This window comes from Phocoena sinus, chromosome 12 (genome assembly GCF_008692025.1).
Source record: "Phocoena sinus isolate mPhoSin1 chromosome 12, mPhoSin1.pri, whole genome shotgun sequence".
In the NCBI taxonomy this organism is placed as follows: Eukaryota; Metazoa; Chordata; class Mammalia; order Artiodactyla; family Phocoenidae; genus Phocoena; species Phocoena sinus.
The window spans coordinates 32,445,854-32,466,920 of record NC_045774.1 but is presented as its reverse complement, the minus strand read 5'-3'; the positions used below and the strand labels follow the sequence as shown (position 1 = coordinate 32,466,920).

Sequence of the window (21,067 nt, the reverse complement as noted above, 5' to 3'; positions counted from 1 at the left end):
GAATATTAATTTTGATTTTCCTAGAGGGTTGTTTGTAATAGCTTTATCGGTTTGGGGAGCCCGAGAGTCTCTGTACTGGCTAGCTCGGTCGCGTGGATTTTTGCGCAAGTTTTTAGAAAAACACTGACTCGAGTAGAGCATTTCTCCGGAAAGTTTCAAGTGCAGCAAAATAGCGAACGTACAAAACTGGCCAAGGGGAGACCTCTAGTGGTTAAACGCATCTTTTTAAGTTCGGAAGGCCGAGAGCAAACTTTGGCCTTTACTTTTAGCTACGTAGTCCGTTCAGACGTGGAAGTAATTAGACGACCCGAGCGAGCAGCCAGATGTTGTATGAGAGGATGCTGATCAGAAATAGAAAGTTTAGTACATTGGAGAGCAAATGAGATCTGAGGACCCAGACTCTACAACTTCCACTCTTCATTACTTCTATGGGAAAAAACACTTTGCTTTTATTCTGGGATTTGAGATTGGTCACTCTCTGGATTAGAAGCAATTTGTTTGTTTTTTATATTTATCGTTGTCTACACATTTGATCTACTTTTAATCAGGAGTCACAGCGGATAATTTCATTTGAACGTTAATAAAAATGCAAAGTGCAATTTGTGTTTAAAACTTCGAAAAAATGAGAAAGACCTTTGGTTGAAATGTGCCTTTTATGTGAGCTGATCATTTTATTCTCTAATAAATATAATTTAAGGCTAGTATTTAGTTTCTTAAACATACAGTTATATATAGTCATAAAATAAATGGCCCCTTTTAGTGCTAAGAGTGTAATTTTGTTTCACTGCAAAATACATTATTTCTGAACGCTTTGTATAGTTTGTGATTTAAACGCTTAAATATTTGATATACGGACAAAACTTGCTTACATAGAATCTATTCTTTTGCCAGTGTGTGTTCTGCGTTTCTGCGTAGTAACTTTAGTTTTAAGAAAAGCAATGAGAGAAATGGAAGTTGAACCAAATGACCCTTGTAACTTTCATCTGCTTGTCATACAATGGGAGAGACTTTAATGGGGGAATTTAGGGGAGGGCAATGATATAAATGATAAAATCTAGTTCATCTCATCCAGAACTAGTTTTTTTTTTTTAACATATCAAGTGGTAATGTATGAAATTATGCAATAAATCAGCAATTCAAAATTTATACATATTAGTTGCGGGTTTGAAGGTTTTTTTTTATGACAATATTTTGATTTTATTTGTCCTCCTTTTAAATCAATGCTAGACCTCCGGAAGAAGTCTTGAGGGTGGACGACAGTCTTAAAGACCATCAGACAGTTATTCTTCACTGCAACTAGGTAAGAGTTGCATGTTGAAACAAATTCCTTGATATACTTGCAAATGTTAAAAGCTGCATTTGGGGATGAGGGAGGAGAGTGTGGAACAAGGTTGGCAGAAAAACATCATTTTGTGAGGGCCGCTTTGAATGCATGGAAGTCTTGACACTGAGTGGGCTTGAGGCTCTGATTAAAACATTAGAAAAAGTTAAGAGATTGTTCTGGATAACCTTTGGACTGGCCTTTTGCTAGATTCTTAATTCACACTCCAATTGCACCTGTTTTCTGCTGAAAATAAATAATTTTATTCTTTGGAGTTGAGAAAGTGGGAAAACTAGAACAAAGCAATTGTGAATTAATATAACTGTTGTATAAGTACACAGTGATATGGAAGGTTCTGGAACTTGGTAAAATTTTGTAGGTGAAATTCACAACAAGATCTTTGGGGATATTTAAGTAACTTATATTCTGTGACTCAAGTCCAATGGTGGTCTGACTTGTGCCAAATATCGAATCATAGGTTATAGTGAGTTTCCAGTGTGTTAGCATAAACTTGTCAACTTTTAAGCGTATCACCACAGGGAATACAGCTGTTGTCCAGTAAAGATCCCTTTGGTAATTTTGGAGGGTGCTGGTTTGTCTCCAATGATCCAGGGCCTACTTTCAGGACAAAGGTCATTCTCAGGCAAAGGGGGGCCCTCTCTGGGTAGAGCATCAAAGTACATTTGTGCTACTGTAGTGCTTTCTACTATGTATGCCTTTTTTCTTTTGATCTTTCCCTTTCTTTTTCTGCCTTTCATTTTCCTTCTCTGTCTTGGGTATTAAAGGAGTTACTAATTCTTGTTTGGCAAAAACAAAATAAATTAGCACGACTAATAATCCTTATTGAGTCACCTTATAACCAGGGTAGATGTGGTCTCGATGTCATAACTGAATAAATACCAATATAAAAATGATTGTTAATAGGGAATTTATTGTCATTTTCTGCTTGTGGATCATCTTGAGTAGTATAATTTAGCAAAATAAATAGATGTCCACGTAGGTGATGCAGCAGAGACAAGGGGGCAAGAACAGCTTCAAGAAGATCACCCAGACAGAAGTAGAGTTCAGGCAGAGTGAAATGTGTTTCCTAGGGTGGTGAGTTGCATGTTTAGATGTGCTGAATGGAAGACAGTGATTATTTTTTCTTCATTTGGGGAATCACTGTGAGTGTAGATAGAGTACTAGAATAGGAATCAGAAGACAATTTAGCCACTAAATGTACCACTTTGTGTAAGTCACTTTAACTCTTTCAGCCTAGATTTCCCCATCCGGAAAAGTGGAGCAACAATGCTTGCCTTGGTTTCTTTGTTGAAGGGATCAAATAAAATAAGGTTTTGAGCGCTATGAAGAGCTATTCAGATGTTTGAAATGGTTGTCATATTACCATTTCACCTTAGCCATGTTTTCTGGAAAGGGCAGGAGGTAGGTTTTTAAGAGCCGAACAGAGTGATTTAATTCCTGGCTAAAATTATTAGATTAGTTTTTGGTGTATATATTATACGGACTTGTCACAATACTTCTGGGGGATATTTCTTTTCTATAGGAAATTAGTGGTTTCTCTTTTACAACTTTGGCTCCTTGAGAGAAGGGACCATGTTTTTAACATGGTGTTGAATACGAATTGACATTTATTTATCCCAAACTAGTCATTTGCTAGGTAGGAGTAGATGAAATAAATACTTTTAAATATGAAATGATGCCAAATTGTGGAAATGGTAGGGTGATGAAAGTAGAAGGGTTGGTGTGAGGGGAATTCATGTGCTGTAATTAATAGTTTAGTTGTGTGAATCTGCTGGGAAATGAGGATGAGAAAATAGGTAACTGGAGTAGTAAGAATTTAAACTCTCGGGGCCAGAAAATGGGTACTGCAAATGACTGGATTTAGGGGAAGCTACCTGTAGGGCTTTCCCCCCCACCCCCATGTTTTCTAGACCTCTTTGCTGCTTTATTCTAATTCTAATCAACTGTTATCTAGATAGAAAAAAGAAAACCACAAGTACTATCTGTCATTGTTTTCAATTTGATGATACTGAACTTGACAAACTCTGAAAAGTTTTAGTTTATCTCACTTCTCTTGTAAATTATCCAATCAATATGCTAAGAACCCAAAAACCCAATAGTGAAGGAAAGAAAAAATACATGTCCTGTTTAATTCATCCCTGAGGAATTGAAGGTTGGTTCTTGAAAAATTCCACTGGTTTGTTTTGTTTGGTAGTGTATTTCTAAGAAGTACATATATCAACAAAAGCTGTTTATAATAGGATGGGAAACGTACAAAAGAAGTTACTTTACGTGGTGTGGACAAGGGTACCTTTGGGGTCCCAAGGCTGGGTAACCTGAGTAATCTCTCTAGCGATGTTTCTACTGGTTAACTCATTTTTATTGAGCTCTTACAGTGCTGAACACTGAAAGACTAGGTCTTTGCCCTTGACGAGTTCCCTACACGCTTACCCCAGGAGTTTGATTTATGAAGTCGAATTGAAAAAAGCCTTTAAGAGAAGTCCTTTTGTAGGAGACAGGGTGGTTTGAAGGAAAGAGCAAGGACTTTTGAGAGGAACTTGTATAGAGTTGGGTGATCCTGGGTGTGGCTCCAGTTTCTTCCTCAGAAGTGGACTCATAGTTAATGACTTGGGTAGTGATTAGAAGAATTACATGTGTATTATAATAAAACCTTTTTATTATTATTTACTAGTCTTTCTGTAAGTCAGTGTTTTATGTCAGTCCACAAATATTTATTGGTATCTATTTCGTGTAAGTCTCCATTGGGAAGTGCTTCACATAATGAATACTTAGAATAGGGTGAAGTGAATGAATTTGTTGAGGCTACAGAGAAAGCAACAGTCTTTGGCCTCAGTGTGTTCATAATCTAGTTGAGGAGATAATCTATACACATACAATGGTAATTACCAAAACAAAGCCATGGTTCAGTGCTAGTGAAAGGTAGATAGAGGTAAGTACTGTGGTGGTACTACTGGATGTGTTTCCTAAGGTAGGGTCCTGGAAGGTAGGGTGCCCTCTGCAAAACACTGTGAAGTGTTGATATAGTCAATGTAATTGTGTATTGAGTGCCTTCTGAATGTCAAGCATTAAGCTAGATATTTTATATTCATTCATTGATTCACTCATTGATTCATCTAACAAAAACTTACCGAGTGCCTTCTGTATGCCCAGGTATTGTTCTAGACACTGAATATTATCCCTAATACTTTCACTAGCCTTGAGCATTTGGTATTATTAATTCTCTTTTAGAGCAAACTGGTGCTCAGAGATACTTAGTAACTTGTCTTAGTTCATATCATGTACTTTGAAAGGGGCAGGACCAGGGAAAATGACACTGGCTTTTGTTTTGTTATGTCTTTAACTTTCTAATATTCCAAATAGTAATTCTTAGAATATTTCTAAGAAAACACATTTCCAGATTAATGTATTTGCTCTTATACGTTGGTTCGCTAAGACGAGCAATAGCAAACAGGTGTAAGAAAAAATTACGGGAAGAAAACACTATCTCTTCACTTTCCTCTTTTTTTTTCCTTTTTTTAAAAGTTGGGGAAAGACTGAGTTATACTGAAAAGAACACCTTGGTCTAGTTCATGGCCTTGAAATGATCACTAACTGTTAATAAAACATTACTCAGATTAGTTTTGGGAATTACTAGGCTTATATATAAATAAGATTTCACTTGTTCTGTATAGGAAGAGACCTGATAAGGCAGTAGGGTGTGTTATCAAAAAGTGTAAATCAATCAATCATCCATCAAAAGATTGGGACCTAAATTTACCATTTTGTGAACTCAAAACATGATGGAATTTATTGTGATTATAAAAGAAGAAAATTAAAATGAGGGATAGAGATAATGGTGGTGAGAAGCTGGGGGTAGGGAGGAATGTAGTGTTAGGATCAAAGTTTAATAAAGATAACAGGGAATATGACTAAGAATATATTCACCAAAATACGATAACTACTGACATTATACTCTTTAACCAGAAGAGTAGGCCCATTTACAAAATGAAGTGAAGAGCTTTTGATTCATTGGGCGGTTCTGGATTACAGTGGGAGTCATATAATATTTCTATCATCTGAGTCGTGGTCCATCAAACAGAGCTTTTGTCTGACTTAGAAGGATGCTCCTGCAGGCATTGATTATAGGGTGATGGGCTGTTTCTCCTTTGTTTTCGTTTTGTTTTTTACATTTGTATTGGGGTATAGTTGATTTACAATGTTGTGTTAGTTTCAGGTGTACAGCCTGTTTCTCCTTTGTTGAAACACTGTCATCCAGTACATTTTTTTGAGTACCTGCTGTGTGCCAGGCCTTTTCAAGATTGGACTACAGCTTTATGTTATGTGAAATTTTATAGAATTAAACCAGTTCAGTTCCTGAAACACTTTTAGTAGGATGGTTCAGGCACCAAAATCAGTTGATTATTTTTCTCCCATCTGTTAACACTGCTTGAACCCTGAACTGTGAATTGAAATCCCTGGTCTGGTTGTTAAATGGTCTTAGATAATTTCACCCCATTGGTTTGTGGTCTTATTTGGCAGATTGGAGGCCTAGCTGTTCAATCTGTTGATACGGAGTTTAGCTACAAATGGTTATCAGGGTAAGCCCTGTAGACATGACTTCTGTGACAGAAATAAAATCTGGTCAAATCTAATTTGTCATATACAAAAGAGAAATCAAGTGTAAATCTTTTAATTCTAGCTCTATGTTCTATAAAAATATGAAGCAGAATAAGAAAACAGATACTGCTTTTAGCATTTAAAAAATTACGAAGTGAAATAAGAAAAAAGAACAAGATACTACTTTTAGTTTTCTTTTTTAATTTAAGTTCATGCATATTTTGCATAAGCAGGGAAATATCTGTGTGAGACAGGTTCTTGCTCTTTTTATTCCCCTGAATCCCTCTAATGGGTGTAAAATTTCTTTTATTACGCTACTAGTGTAATATGTTGATGACGTGCTAGCACTTTTCAGGATATTTTTGCCTCAAATTGAGATATAGTCTGTACACTGAAAATGAACTTCAAATAAAAGCATTTGAAGAGAGTGTATTAAATATGCTGTAAGACTGTTAATGTCAGTTTGTGATTTCATTTTCTATGTACATTTTTTTTTCTTGAAAGGCATTTTTAATTTTCTGTTCCTCCTTCAGAGGAAGTAAGTAGGTTAGGCCACAGACTCTCAAATAATTCATCCTTCTTACAGTAACAAACGGAAGGGCAGGAAGTTGAGATTTCGTAAAGGTTGCCTTCAGTGACTACCCCTTTGCATGTAATCTCCGTGGCAGAAAAGGTAGCAAATCAGAGAAACCATCAATACGTTATAACTAGGGACATTTTCATTAAAACATGACCAGTAGATAACTACTGGTGGTGGTGGGGTGTTTCTGAAAAAGTATCAATAAGAAGGACTGTCCTAATAACTGATTTCATATTTAAAGGAAGGCATCTACTATATAAGCATATATATGGACAGGAGACCCAGATTCTCAAGGATTTGTTCTTGATGCTACCGAGATTTCAGTTCTCACATTGAAATGATCTAGAGTTTTACCTGCCTAAAAATCTATGAACTTGGGCCCTCAGGGCAAAATTTCACATCTCTCCTCAACAGATCTCAGTTCCAGTATGTGTGCGATTCAGAGTTCTTGCCAGTCAGGGTGAGTAGAATATCAAAGCTGGTATCTGTCATGCTTGATTTGAAAGGAAATTTTTTCTTTGTAGCGAAATGTGTTTGTTGAGAGATGCTTCAGGTGTGAGTTTAGATTTTTCTCTTATCCTTATTGAGTAAGCCTGTTTAAGAGGTTTGAATTTAACTTCTTTTCATGTATTCTTCACTGACACTTAAATAAGGAAGGTTTCTTGGAGCAGGAATGTTATCCTTCTGCCAAAGAGGTAAATAAATACTTAGCAGCCTCGTTGTTAGTTAGAATTTTCACTGGAGAATAAGAGATAGATGGACAAATGAAGATCGTTTCCTGATTTCCTCTCTCCCCAGTGCCTGCCCACAACTAGTCTGTTATATTTTCCCCTTCTGTTTTATTCATTCATCTGATAAATTTTTATTGATTCCTACTGTGGATAATCACATGGGATAGCGAAATGAAGAAATCCAGTTTTCTTTCCTCCAAAACCTCCTGTAAGTAAATGATCATGATATGATGTAATAAGTATTATAATTGGGGTATAGATTCTGCCTTTCCAGCCCCTCTTCTCCTGGCATCTTACGTACACATATTCCAGTACTTGTACAGAGAAAGACTCACTGTAGTCATTTGAGTCCCCTTTGGAGAGGATCCATAGCGTTCATCACTCTTTTTCCTCCTGGCCTCTTGCTGCCATCTCTTAGGGTGCTTTCTGTTGGCCTCTGCACTAGCTTTCTTGAAAGCAGGTCCTGGAACCACAGTTGGTATGCAAGGAAGCTTTTATGCCTCCTCAGCAAAAATGTCACAGTAAGGTTGCCAGTGGCTTAGTCTTGGGTCGCTGTTCAGAGATTATGTCTTTCATACTTTTCTCCTTGTTAACATGTTCTTTATAAGAGCTTGGGAAAACTAATACTTATTGACCTTTCATCAGCTTCCCAAATTCATTTTGAAATTTTATTTGTCCATGAAATCCCAGAATCCTACCACGGTTCTTAACTTCCACTTTTCTCCACCTTCACCCCTGGACTCTTAAGAAATCAAATAGGACTTTGTGGTGCAAAGGTATTGGCTTTTGCAGAGCTGTCAACTCCTCTGCCCTGGGATACTTCAGACATCTGGTAAACCCATGTTTGGAGGGAATGTGGACACTGAAGAGCAGCTTGTTTCTTTTCTTCAAAATAGCCGTAGCTGTTGTGGACTGAGTGTCCAAAAAGTACAAACCACTTTAACATGCATGATTAAAACATTTTTTAATCCATATGAAGTAGATATTTCTATTTCATTTTTTTAGATGAAGGAGCTGAGGCTCAAGAGAGGTTGGGTACCCTGCCCAAGATTATACAGCTAGTAAACTGTGAATCCAGGATTCAACCCAGGCACTCTGGCTGCTGTGCTTTTCACCTTTACGTTAGACTGGCTTCTTTATTGACTAAAATACAATGTGTTGGGCAGTATGGTATAGTTTGAGGGGCACTGTCTTGGGAGGTAAAAGTCTGTTTATTGGTTGGGTGATCTTTTCTTATCTGTAAAATGAGGCTAAGAATTCTTGGCCATCTTAAAAGGTAGCTGTGAGGGTCAACTAGTCTAGTATTGGTAAGAGCCTTTAAAATGGCAAAGCATAGAAGAAACCCTCCGGCTCCAGTATGTTTGTGTCTCTGGAATGGGTTAGGCTTATTGGCTTTGTGTGACTACCCCTACATGGCCATGTACTTGTGGGTATGTGGGTTCCCCCGTTACAGGCTGTGTACCTCTCTGGTGTCATGAAAGTACATAGGAGGCCATTAGAGAATAAATCAGAAAACCATAGATAGACCTTAGGAGGCAGAGGTTTTGCCTTTCTCAGGATCACTTTCTCCAGCCTGGACTCTAGGTCCTGAGGGCATTCCCCGGTGTTAGACACTACAAATCTCAACACATGGATGCAGATGGCGAGCTCAGCCAGGAGGTAGCACCTCTGTAGTTGACTCTAACCTGAAGATGAATAAATTCTACCCTGTAAAATACTGCCTGCTCTCATGTTGTTTCTTGAATTTATTTTCTGTAACTCAGCATCTTCCGAAAAGGGGATTCCATGGACCTCGCTATACTGTGATAACAGAGCCACAAGGCTAAGTGACTGTGGGAAACTTGGGCTCAGACAGCACTACACAGATTGCCGCGCTGCTGCTGACGTGCGCCATCCGTCTCCTAAAGACCCCGGGGGGGTTACACATCTCCCTCACCACAAAACTTTTATCACGGGACGTGCAGAAATGGTCTAAAAGTTTTGAGGGGCAGACTTTGAGAAATGTGGCCCTAGCCTTTCATCTCGTCCTGTTTACATGCCTTAGCCTGGTGTACAGTGTGGTGCCAGCCCAGCATGGTGGCCAAGAGAGCCTGGCCTTTGGGCCCGACTCCCTGCCCACACAACGAATCCTTCTCCATTACTTCAGAGGTATTGTTCTATGAAGAAAGCTAGTCATTTCTGGAGCCATGTAAATATAGGTATTATTATTATTAACAATGAAACATGTACTTTTATGTAGTGATCTTGACATCTTCTGATGGAGCTTTGAATACAGGTGGCTTACTATAAGAGATGCCTTTGAAATAAAATGAAGGGAAAGGGGAAAAAAAAAGCCACTGCCTAATTTTTTGAGATCACAGAGCGACTCTCATGAGCGCAAATAATTGTTAAACCAGGTAATTAGAGCAGAAAGTTTAGATTTTATTGGCTGCTTACTATGGGATAGGCACCGTGCTGAGGTATTACCTGGCTTCTCTCATGTAATCCTCACCACTGCCCAATGAAGAAAAGTTCTATTATTTGCCACATTTTACAGGTGGGGAAATTGAGGCTTCAAGGGATTAGTTGGTCTTATGTCACAGAATAGGTAGTTGTTAATCTTTGGAAAGTGAGTTGAAGGGAGGAAAGGAAGGCTGTGGTTTGTTTAGGAAAGGGAGAGGGATGGAAAGAGGAACTTGAGAGAGCGTGGCAGGTTTTGAGGATGATGCATGACGTGTGTGATTTGCATCTGTCTATGAAAGGATGACCAGGGGCAGGGTGAGTGGGGATGCGGAGGCCCAAAACAGTTTTATACGCCACTTTAATAGCGTGTTTAGCAGTGGGCAGAGGCCTTCTTGATGATATTACCGAAGACGATGCTTAGGACGTTTTTGAGAACGTCACAATGTGCCAGAGACAGCGTTTGGTTAGCGATCGATGATTTCTACAAAGTACACCAAAAGCCAGCTTCAGTTGATGGTATTAATATGGGCATCAAAGCAACAAGGCGTTGGATCCCCACAGTGGAGGCTGACTTATTGCCGTCTTACTCTTCTGCATAGCTCTCACTTGTTTCTTTCGTGATCATGGTTTTAGGGTTAGCATTCCTGACTTACACTTCACAAAAGATAACATTGCCCTCTTGAACCCCAGACTGATGAGTTTAGTCCGTTGACACCAGGCGCTGAGATCTCAGCCCCGGCATCTCTCTGAATGACAGAATTTAAATCTGATTCTCAGATGCTGCTTCTGAGGTCATGTCTACCCCCGTTTTACAACTACTACCAGCTCTTGGCCTTGTCACCTCTGTAACTTATTTTTGAAAAATGCATCTGTTAACTGTAAAGCTGTAAAATGGAATTCTAAAAAAGCAACTTCACGTAAAATTATTAAAACTATTTAACTGGTCTTAGTGAACAGTAACTAGCCGTTCTTTTAAATACTGTAATATTTTGAAAACAATAGTTTGAGCAGGCATGGCCAGGCTACAGTTAGTACACTTTCTTTAGTAATCTTTAATTCTCACCTTATCTGCAGATCCAGACTTTTGGTTTATAGGCAAGGCCCACTCTCTCACTTTATGTTGGGACGTACTAGATTGGGTTGCTTATCTTTCAGGGGACCGTTCTCTCCATCACAGCCCCAGGCGGCCTCTTCACCTTGAACTCGCTGTAGAAGTGCAGCCCTGGGGGAGTCTCTGCTCCCACTCTGAGCCACCATTTTATCCTCTCCTGGTAGATGTGAGGGAAGGAATCATATGAAGGGAGGATTGTGAAGGACTCTGTTTATCTCCAGTCAAAATAACATACAGTAGATTCTTGACATTTGTGAGGGATACAGCCCAAGACCATCGCCAAGCCTCAACCTGAAAAAAATCATTGTAACGTGTAATTCCTCCCTTCAAATTACTAAAGTATAACTGAAAAATGTAAATGATCTCTCTAGACCTTAAATACTTATCTCACTTGATGAGCAAATTTTGTACTGTCGAGAGCACTTGTTGAAACAAATTCACACATCTTTTCTACTTATTTCCTTTTGGAGCATTTGGTAGTTTTGTTCACATAGTGTGTCTGAGTCATCATTGCATTTGACATTTCAGCCTTTGATTTATCCGAAACTTCTGTTTTGTGGCTGGGACGTATCACTTTCATAAACATTTCCGTATTCTCCTCGTTCTGTCATCAACACTAGAATCAACTAGCACTTGCTTTTGTTTCATTTCTTAACAAGAAACAAAGTTTTTATCACTTTATTTACAGTGGTCATAGCACTCAGACAAAGCACTGTGACTCAGAGCACACCTGGACCTTGGCTGGGACTCTCAGTTTATGGAGTGTTATTCAGAATCATGTCTCTGCAAAATGGCAAATTAGTAAATGTCATGGGAACTTCAGCTGTCACTCAGAAATGGTAGAAACCATAAATAGTCTGTGAATGCCAAGGTTCTACTGTATGTTTTTGATACCTCAATTGTGGAGAAGTGAACCCGACCCTTTCTCTTTTCACCCTTCTGTGGAGCTGATACATTTGCATATATAGTTAAATACCTACTAGTTAAATTACCCAAGAGCTTTGGGGAAGTTGATTTTCCTAGCACCTTCTAGTCTATAGCTTCATTTGTTGGCATCAGTAACAAGCTAAGTATTTTTCATAAGAAGACGTGCCTTTCAAAACATGGAGTACTTTAAATAAATGTGAAACAGGATTTTAAAACATTTTTTTTTAATGTAACTTTTTTTCTTCGAAAAACCCCACACGCTTAAACATTCAACAGGTACTAAAGGGTACACTACACAGAGAGAAGGTTCCCTCCCTTGGTTGTCTTTCAGTCAGTCGTTGCTCCTTCCTGGATGCAGCCAGTGTTACCAGCTTCTGACAAATCCTGCCAAAGATAGGCTATGCATATATAAGCAATACACGTATTTATATATACCCCATTTGTTTTACACGAATGGTAGCACACAGTTTTTATACCTTGCATAAAATTTTAGTATTAATAGTATCTTAGAGCTCTATCTATATCAGAATGTGAAGAGTTTCCTCATTGTTCTTTGGGGGTTTTTTTGGTTTTTGTTTTTTTATTTATGGCTGTGTTGGGTCTTTGTTGCTGCGCGTGGGCTTTCTCTAATGGCGGCGAGTGGGGGCTACTCTTTGTTGTAGTGCACAGGCTTCTCATTGCGGTGGCTTCCCTTGTTGCGGAGCACGGGCTCTAGGTGCACGGGCTTCAGTAGTTGTGGCGCGCAGCCTCTGTAGTTGTGGCTCGCGGGCTCTAGAGCACAGGCTCAGTAGTTGTGGCGCATGGGCTTAGTTGCTCCGTGGCCTGTGGGATCTTCCCGAACCAGGGCTGGAACCCGTGTCCCCTACATTGGCAGGCAGATTCTTAACCACTGCGCCACCAGTGAGGTCCCCCTCATTGTTTTTTAACCATTGTATATGGCTGTACCACAACTGTCCTTTACTGATGGACGGTCAGGTTGTTTCCAGTTTTCTAAAATTACAAACAGTGCTATAGTCCATGAATCACCTTTTACATTTTTTATACATGTAAGTATCTATAGGATAAATTTCTAGAGGTAGAAGGGCTGAATTGGAGGATATGTTCTTGAAAATTGATCTCCATGGAGGTTGGTTCAATCAGTAGTGCCACCATCGGTATATGAGAGGGCTTGCATCTCCATATTCTTATAACATAGGATTTTTAAATGTAAGGTGTTAACTAATTTCATCACCACCTAATGTTTCTAGATTACTAGTGGTACATGGTAGGCTAGGGCTTCCAGAGATTTCTTTGCATGAGAGATGGAGGAAGTGCATCCATTCGATACATGATTCCCAGGGAGAGTCAAGTTGCACAGCTTTGGTTTAGAGACAAGGAGCGGTGCAGGAGAGAGAGAAGAGGTAATTCTGATGACAGTGTTAAAATGTCATTTAGTCTGTCCTCCAACCCTTTTGCTGAATTCTTAGGGCGAGGAAATTGTAATAAACATGAGTAAAAGCTAAAGTGAACTGTTTCACAAAAGAGGGACTTTGGGAGTATAATACATTTGCATTGGTGCCAACAGTAATGGTCTTCACCTTCAGTAAAATTATCAGCTCCTTGATGAGGCATCCGCAATGGGCATTGGTGGGAGCACATTGGGTGTCAGTACCCTTGATATTAGCCATTGTCAGCCATAGCATAGGTGAGTGGGAATCAGAAGCTGCATGGATGCAGTTGCTGGATATCTGATCTCGAAAGCTGTCCCTTTTGACATCAGCAGTGGCTGGAGACCATTAGCATTTAGAAGAGGTTAGGAGGAAAGTGGTAGATCTTGGCTAATAACACAGAGGACCCATCATGGTACATATTTAAGATACTTCCTTAGGAAACCTCAGCAGCATTAACAAGAGATTTGGGTTATGATTTTCTGCAAGTGAGAAATACTGTTCGTGACTTGTATTGTGAGTGACCGTTATCTACCTGGTTTTCAGGCCCGTGGAATACAGGTTACACGTGGGATGATGGAACAGTACCAGGTGAAATTTAAAGAAAATATAAAGCATAGCATTTCTAAGTACTAAAAAAAAAAAAAAATTGCTTAACTCTTAGAAGCACAATTTGTTGAAGTGAAAAGCCTTTGTATGTTTGTATACAAGTGCACACACTTACAGAAGATGAAAAAGGAAGACGACTTAGGGTGTCATAAAACCAGCTTCTGTTCAAATAATATTGGTTGCTGGTTGTTCTACCTGATGAGGAGATGGTGGGAAAATGCCTAATCTGTTGTAGCTGTTCAGACTTCATGCAATAGTGAAAGTAGCCAGTGGCTTCAAAATTGCATAAAGGAAAAGACAATGTAGTGAATATTTTTATGCTATAATATTTTATACAAAATGTCCACAAGCCTTAGAATGAAACAATGGATGGAAACAATTTTTATAAATTTTAGATATGTGCTTGCAGGCAGAGTATACTGTGTAACATTACCAGTGTTTTGTATAGCAAAAGCATATTCTAATTATTTCCTAAAAGATGTAATAAACATTTACTGCAGCTTTTGTACAGTGATAGCTTTTAGATTACCCCGATTTTCTATTCCTCCTCCTGGTCACAGACAGCATTTTTGCTCTTGTAAATTTCATACATTTATGGTTTTTAGGTAGGAAAAGACCAAAAATCTGTTTGTGTTGAATATGTGTCTCAATGACATTTTGTTAATAAGCGTATATTCGATGGCACTTTACTAAAAAGGATACATGTTGTACTGATCTACATAAATCGAGAACTTTGGACCTAGTAAACTGCTTTCTGGACTTGCTGTGTTCCAAGGAGTAAAATGGGGAAAAGTAGGCTTAGCCAGATTCTCAGAGGGGGTAAGACTTTGAGACAGCACAAGACTGTGGTTGAGAAAAAAGCCCAGGGTTGGAATCAGACTGACCTGGGGTAAAATCCTGGGTATGCCACCAAGTGTGGTTTCGGGTGAGTTACTGAACTCTGCACTTTTTTCAGTGTCGACTAGAGGGATGATAGAACCCATCTTTCTGTGAGAAATAAATAAATGAAATAGTTTGTCTAAGTTTTCTGATGTTTTGAATGCTTTTCTGGAAGAAGATGTGATTGAATTAATAAATGAAAAAATTTTCTTATTAAAGGATCACTCAGGTTTTACCTGGTTTATCCACCAGGGGGAAAATTATTCTGTCACTCTACTATCTATCAGGAAAAGCTGCCACTCCTACCTTAGAAAGTCAGGTTTGTTGCTGATCTTTATGTATTTAGTGAGGTAGGAGTCATAGAGGACTTCAGTATGAGTCTTAATTTATTTCATATTTTTACTATTTCTTAGATTAGTTCTTCCTCAGGCCTTTACAACCTATTTCCTGTTTTGAGGATTAAGTCTTAATGATAAAGGAAGAAAGAATATTGAAGCATCTAGTAAACTCCAACAGAAGATAGCTATAATTCAAAGAAACACAGGGTTTTGTTTTGTTTTTTTCCTATTGACTATTTAAAATGTGGAATGTAGTGTAATAACCACCCTGGACCCTTCACTCGTCTTTATCTTCACAGTTCCAACATGTTGCCGGTCTTATTTCACCATTTTACCCCTTAATTAATTTGTAACAACTTCCTCACCTTATATCACTTCATTTCACAATTTCAGCTTGTATCTCTAAAATACAAGGAAGACCTCCTCTCTTTAAAGTATGTATCATCATCATCCCTCAAAAAAAAGCAATGGTATTTCTCTAATATCATCAAATAGTTGGTATTCATATTTCTCCTCCTGTCAAATCATCTTTTTTCTTTTTTTTTTTAAAAGATTTTTTGATGTGGACCATTTTTTAAGAACTTTTCTTTATTTTCTTTCTTTATTTTTATTTTTGGCTGCGTTGGGTCTTCGTTGCTGCGCATGGGCTTTCTCTAGTTGCGGTGAGCGGGGGCTGCTCTTCATTGCAGTGCGCGGGCTTCTCACTGTGGTGTCTTCTCTTGTTTCAGAGCACAGGCTCTAGACGTGTGGGCTTCAGTAGTTGTGGCACACGGGCTTAGTTGCTCTGTGGCATGTGGGATCTTCCTGGACCAGGGCTCGAACCCGTGTCCCCTGCATTGGCAGGTGGATTCTTAACCACTGCGCCACCAGGGAAGCCCGATGTGGACTATTTTTTAAAGTCTTTATTGAATATGTTACAGTATTGCTTCTGTTTTATGTTTTGGGTTTTTGGCCCCGAGGCATGTGGGATCTTAGCTCCCCAAGCAGCGATCAAACCCACACACCCTGCATTGGAAGGCGAAGCCTTAACCACTGGACTACCAGGGAAGTCCCTAATAATCTTTTTTTTTTTTAAAAAAAAGTAATTTAAATCAGTGTTCAAACAAGATCTATGAAATGCAGTATTGCGATTGGTTAATATGTCTCTTAATCTAAAATTCAAATTTCCTCTTTCATTTGTTTAATAGTTATTCCTTACAATTTTTTGTGTGTGCCGAAAACAAGTTTTTAATCCTATATAGCAGTGGCTTTCAGACTTTTTGGTCTCAAGTCCCTTTTATGCTCTAAAAAATGAAAAACCCAAAGAGCTATTGTTTGTGTTATATGTATCAATATTTACTGCCTTAGAAATTAAAGTATATTGGTTATTTATTATGACTTATAACATAGTAAACTGATTACCTTAGTACGTATAAGCACAATTTTTATGAGCTATAATCACAGTTTCCAAAATTTAAAAGAAAAGGTGAGAGAAGTAACACTTTTACATTTTTGAAAATGTCTTTAATGTCTGCTTAATAGAAGAGAGCTGGATTCTAATACCTGCTTCTCATTCAGTCTGTTGCAATATTTTGTTTTGGTTGACGCATATGAAGAAAATCTGCTTCACACTGGTATGGGGTTGGAAAATGGAGGATTATTTTAAGTTTTTCATTTAATGATGGACACTCTTCTTTAATATTACACCAAAACTTGACATGTGGTAGTTTCTTAAAGGTTAGTTGCAGTGTGCAATTTGAAATCCTATCAGTGAGCTTTCTGTACTCTGTCACATGAAAATCCATCAGTCTGTGTTGCACTTTGAATGGATCCTTTAGCCATGCATAATTTTGTAACTGTAAGCATTGGTCATTTGGAAAAATCACTTCACTGAGTTATGTAGATCTTCCAAATGTTGACATATTTCATTATGAAATATTTTAAAAAAATCATATTCATGAATATCACCACCCATCTCCTTAGAAACGTCTATAGCTTTTGGGAAGCTGTCAGGCTCATGGTGGTGGATACAGGTTTTCCAAAATGCTGAAATTGTATCATTAGTAACGAATGCTGTCAGTGTGACAGAATATTTTCCAAATATCTAAACTTGAATAAACATCGTTTTTTAGGTAAAAGTGGGATTCCCTAAAAAAAAAAGAAGCAGCTTGTTCAGCTTGCATCTCAAACAATTCACAAGTGCTTTCCCTTGAGACGGCCTTGGTATTTTGCCATGCCCGAGCACTTTGTGCATACTTCTGTTTCATCACAGAATATTAAAAAGATATATATTCAAATATCGACTTAATAAAATTTATTATTTTACTTCATCAAAGGTGGTTTTTAGTGAATCTGACATTTGTTTACTGTGAGTGCAGGCTGCTGAAGAATAAGATGACTACTACTGCAGCTGGGTGCCACAGCTTCAGCAGTTTTATCCACTATTGCTTTGCACCATCAGTGTCAATATCAACACAGTGAAGAAGGCAAATAACGTGTTAATATTTTCATGAAAGTAATTTTGACTTCTTGGACCTTTTGGTAAGGTCTCAGCGTTCCCAGTACAATCCATGTTTTGCTTCTTATGTCTTAATGGTGTGATTTCACATGTTCCTTTGTCTCTGGTATTTCCTGTAAATAGACTTGATCACAACAGATTTGATTTAGTTTTTTCCTGGCAAGAATACTTCATAGATGGTGTTGGGTTGGTAGGTATTCTTAGAAGGCATTGATGATGGTTGCTAGAGTCATTATTTAATGGTTGCAAATGGCTATGTTTCAGTTCTATCATTCCTTCTCTATTTATTAGCAAGAATTTTTTTCTGAAAGGAAACTTCTTCTCACCAATGATTTGGTTACCCTGAGATACAGTTTTTATCGATCTCATGCAATATGGGCAGGATAAGTCCTTGTTTATTTTTCCAAATAATAAGATGGTTGGTTCCCTTGTATAATCAAAAGGTGATCAGTGAGGTGTTCTTGGTTGGTTTGTTTGTTTTGAATATCGTTGTGAACTCATAATGATTTAAACTTATTTGATGTGTTTCAATTCACTGCAGCTAATATCCTTACTTTGGCCAACAGAAGCCTCTTCAAGTTTGCTTCTGAGTCCCTTTGGTATGACCTCTGTTGTCTTTGATAGCTTCCTTGCTTTTTTATTTGATAAGATGTTCCAGGCTCACCTTGCACATTTCCTGCCACCTCTGGGAAGGCCTGGGAGAAATGGTATTTAGAGACCACAATCCGAATACTAGGCTGTTAATTACTATTGATTGGTGGTTGTTTCTAGAGTTTGTCAGTGGGCAAAGCTAGAAAATATGCATATTTTTTAAACATAAAATGCATCATGAAATTATACAGATACTTCCATTCAGATTTAGGACCCATTGATCTTCGATCACTTGTCAGTGACACCAACATAATCATTTATTTGTTTTATCCCATACCACACAGACAGCAGTTTCAGAATAACGATACTACCGCCAATGGATATATGATTACGAAAAAGTTTGTTTTGAAAATGAAAATTAAGAGCAGTATCACAGTGTAGCTAGCCAAATTGTTTATCTTAACATAGCCTAATTGTGTTTGCTGTACATTTTGAGACTGTTTTCCTGTTTCTCAGAACATCAACTTGGCAGATATTTCAACTGAGTTAAATAAATCAATTTCATGAAAGAATCAATCATACTGTATATTCATTGTATTGATAGAACAGACTTACCTGTCAAATTTAGTGTAGATGGCATTCAATTATGGACTGAATTTTCTTGTTCTTTTTTAAAGTCTAAATGGCCTCTTTTTCAACATTTTATACTGGATACTATCCTTTAGCCACACATACTCTCTTTTGAATGTCTTGGGGTGGGGGGAACTCCTTAGAGGGTGAAGAATTCTATCCATATGTCATCATGATTTTTTGTTCTAAGAGAATATGCTATGAAACAGTGAATTCCTCTTCTAACAATAGCAAAAATTTACCATGGCACTTTTTGTTTAACCTAGAACTTTTATTAATATATTTTCTCCTGTAATTTACCATGGATTGCACTAGGAAAAATATGTTTGAAGCAATTATTTCTAAATCTCTGGATATGGGATATTATGATCAAGAAAATTATGTAATTAAGGGAAATTGAAGCAATGACCATTAAAATAAAAACTGATTTGTATGTAGAATATTTAAGTGATATGCCCTTTTTTTCTTTTCCAGGTTAAAAAAAAATCATGACTGAATCTGCCTCTAGCACAAGTGGTCAAGAGTTTGATGTATTCAGTGTTATGGATTGGAAGGATGGAGTAGGTACATTACCAGGAAGTGATTTAAAGGTAAGCTGTCTTTATTACATAAAATTGTGTGTGTGTGTGTATTATTAAAATGAATTTGAGCACATATGTGAAATAAGGATTAAAAGCATTAAGCATAGTGGCTGTAGTTTTATATGATGCTTGGTCCTCAGCATCTCAAGATGATAAACTGCTGGTGGTTTGGCAGAAGCCTTTGTCAACTGGGGTAGGGGACTTAGAAGTATTTCTGCAGTCTGTACGCATTTTGTAGAAATTCATGTATAGCTTCAAGGAAGGTGGTTTCAGGTTTTAGTCTATCAGGATGGCCAATAAATGTAAAAGTGGTAGACTTAGAAGGTCTAGCTTTGTATATTTTTTGTAGTAATGGGCTTTGTAACTTGAAGTGAAAAGCCACACTCCCTGTGTCCTAGTTTTCTTCTTTTAAAACTGGATAATGTTAAAATATTGAATAAACAGGACTGTTCACCTCCCTTCAATTATTTATACTGTAAACTGTAAATATGGATTTTTGTGTAATCACTTGTTCAGAAGCTGGTCCTTCCTGTAAATGAGACTGCTTTTGTATAGCTGAGAACCCTCCTCAGAGAGCACCGCTTCAGTCTGCTCCTTTTCTAGGTGCTCAGTCTGCCCCTTTTCCCCAGCCCCGCAAAGCCACTCCAGGACCACATCTGCTGCACCCTGGGACAGGGTTGTGCAAGCACCCACCTGGAAAGTCAGCCACCCCACCTCTCATTTCTAATTTGCTTTTGCTCTGATCCTGTCTCTGGGACCTTGAACCTGTCCGTGGCCCTTTAGACTTTGTGTTTGTACTTAGTCACTCAGGTGTTTGAACATCCGACCTCCCTAGCTGGCCGTCTCTTGGCTTGCCTTGCTGATGCTTGGCGTTCTGGCCTGTTCTTGAATAGAAATTCCTGCCCCCTAATATTGAATTCTTGGAATCCAATCCCTTTTAATGGCCACTTGACAAGTATCTGAGCCAAAACTGTTCTAGTCCATCCTCAGTGGTGAGATTTGGACAGTTCACCTCTTGTTGGAAAAATACTTAGATTTTAGTTGGTTTAGGTTTAATTAAGTGCAGTGTGCCAACACATCTATCTGAGTTTAGTTTAACAAAACTATTGCAGTGAGGTTTAGTGAAATATGGAAAGGAGATTCGGTTTTTAGTTTTAGTTCTGTGTGACCTTGAACAAGTCAGTTAATCTCTTTGGGGCCAATTTCCTCTTTGGTAAAATAAGGAATTAAATGAATGCCAAGGGTTTTATCTTCTCTAACATTCTCCAAATGTTCATCTGGATTAGATATGATGGAAATAGAGTGCTGAAATTTTTGAGAAAGAAAAACTCTTCAAGATTCTGATAGTGTCAGCCACATAATTAGCTAAATGAGCTTTGTTATTTAAATTCTAAGTTTCACAATCTGTATCTGTAAAATGGGGTTATAGGATCTATGTCATAAGCTGGTTGTAAGGATTGAAAAACATAATATATGTAAAACACTTAACAAGTTGTATCTTTTCTTGCTTTATGGTATATTATGTAAACTGCCTTTTTTTTTTTTACTGCTTCAGCGTCTTATTTTTCTTGTACATTTTTATTCCTTCTGAATGGCTTATTTTTTTCCCCATGTAGGTGGATGATGAAATTTATAATTTTTGTTCGATTAGATTTTGACAACAGAGTGAAGTCTCCATCCCTAAAAAATTTAGATTGCCTAAAGGTTTTCTAAGCAATGGATTTTAGGAATTAACCTATTACTTTTATAAAGGTAATCAGATAATTAAGCCACTTAGTGGGTATTA

The 21,067-nt window shown here is 37.9% G+C and overlaps 1 protein-coding gene across 7 annotated transcripts in view; it reads left to right on the top strand.

The window, feature by feature from the left end:
* L3MBTL3 (L3MBTL histone methyl-lysine binding protein 3) overlaps positions 1–21,067 on the top strand; it is a 118,620-nt gene that overhangs the window by 2,411 nt on the left and 95,142 nt on the right. For 6 of the 7 annotated variants that reach the window (XM_032651701.1, XM_032651697.1, XM_032651700.1 and 3 more), the window contains exons 2-3: positions 1,228–1,300; positions 19,175–19,290. In XM_032651701.1, coding sequence (XP_032507592.1) covers positions 19,189–19,290 — 102 coding nt within the window. In that variant the 5' untranslated portion in view covers positions 1,228–1,300; positions 19,175–19,188. The remainder of the gene's footprint in view (positions 1–1,227; positions 1,301–19,174; positions 19,291–21,067) is intronic. The other variant, XM_032651699.1, reaches the window with a different exon arrangement.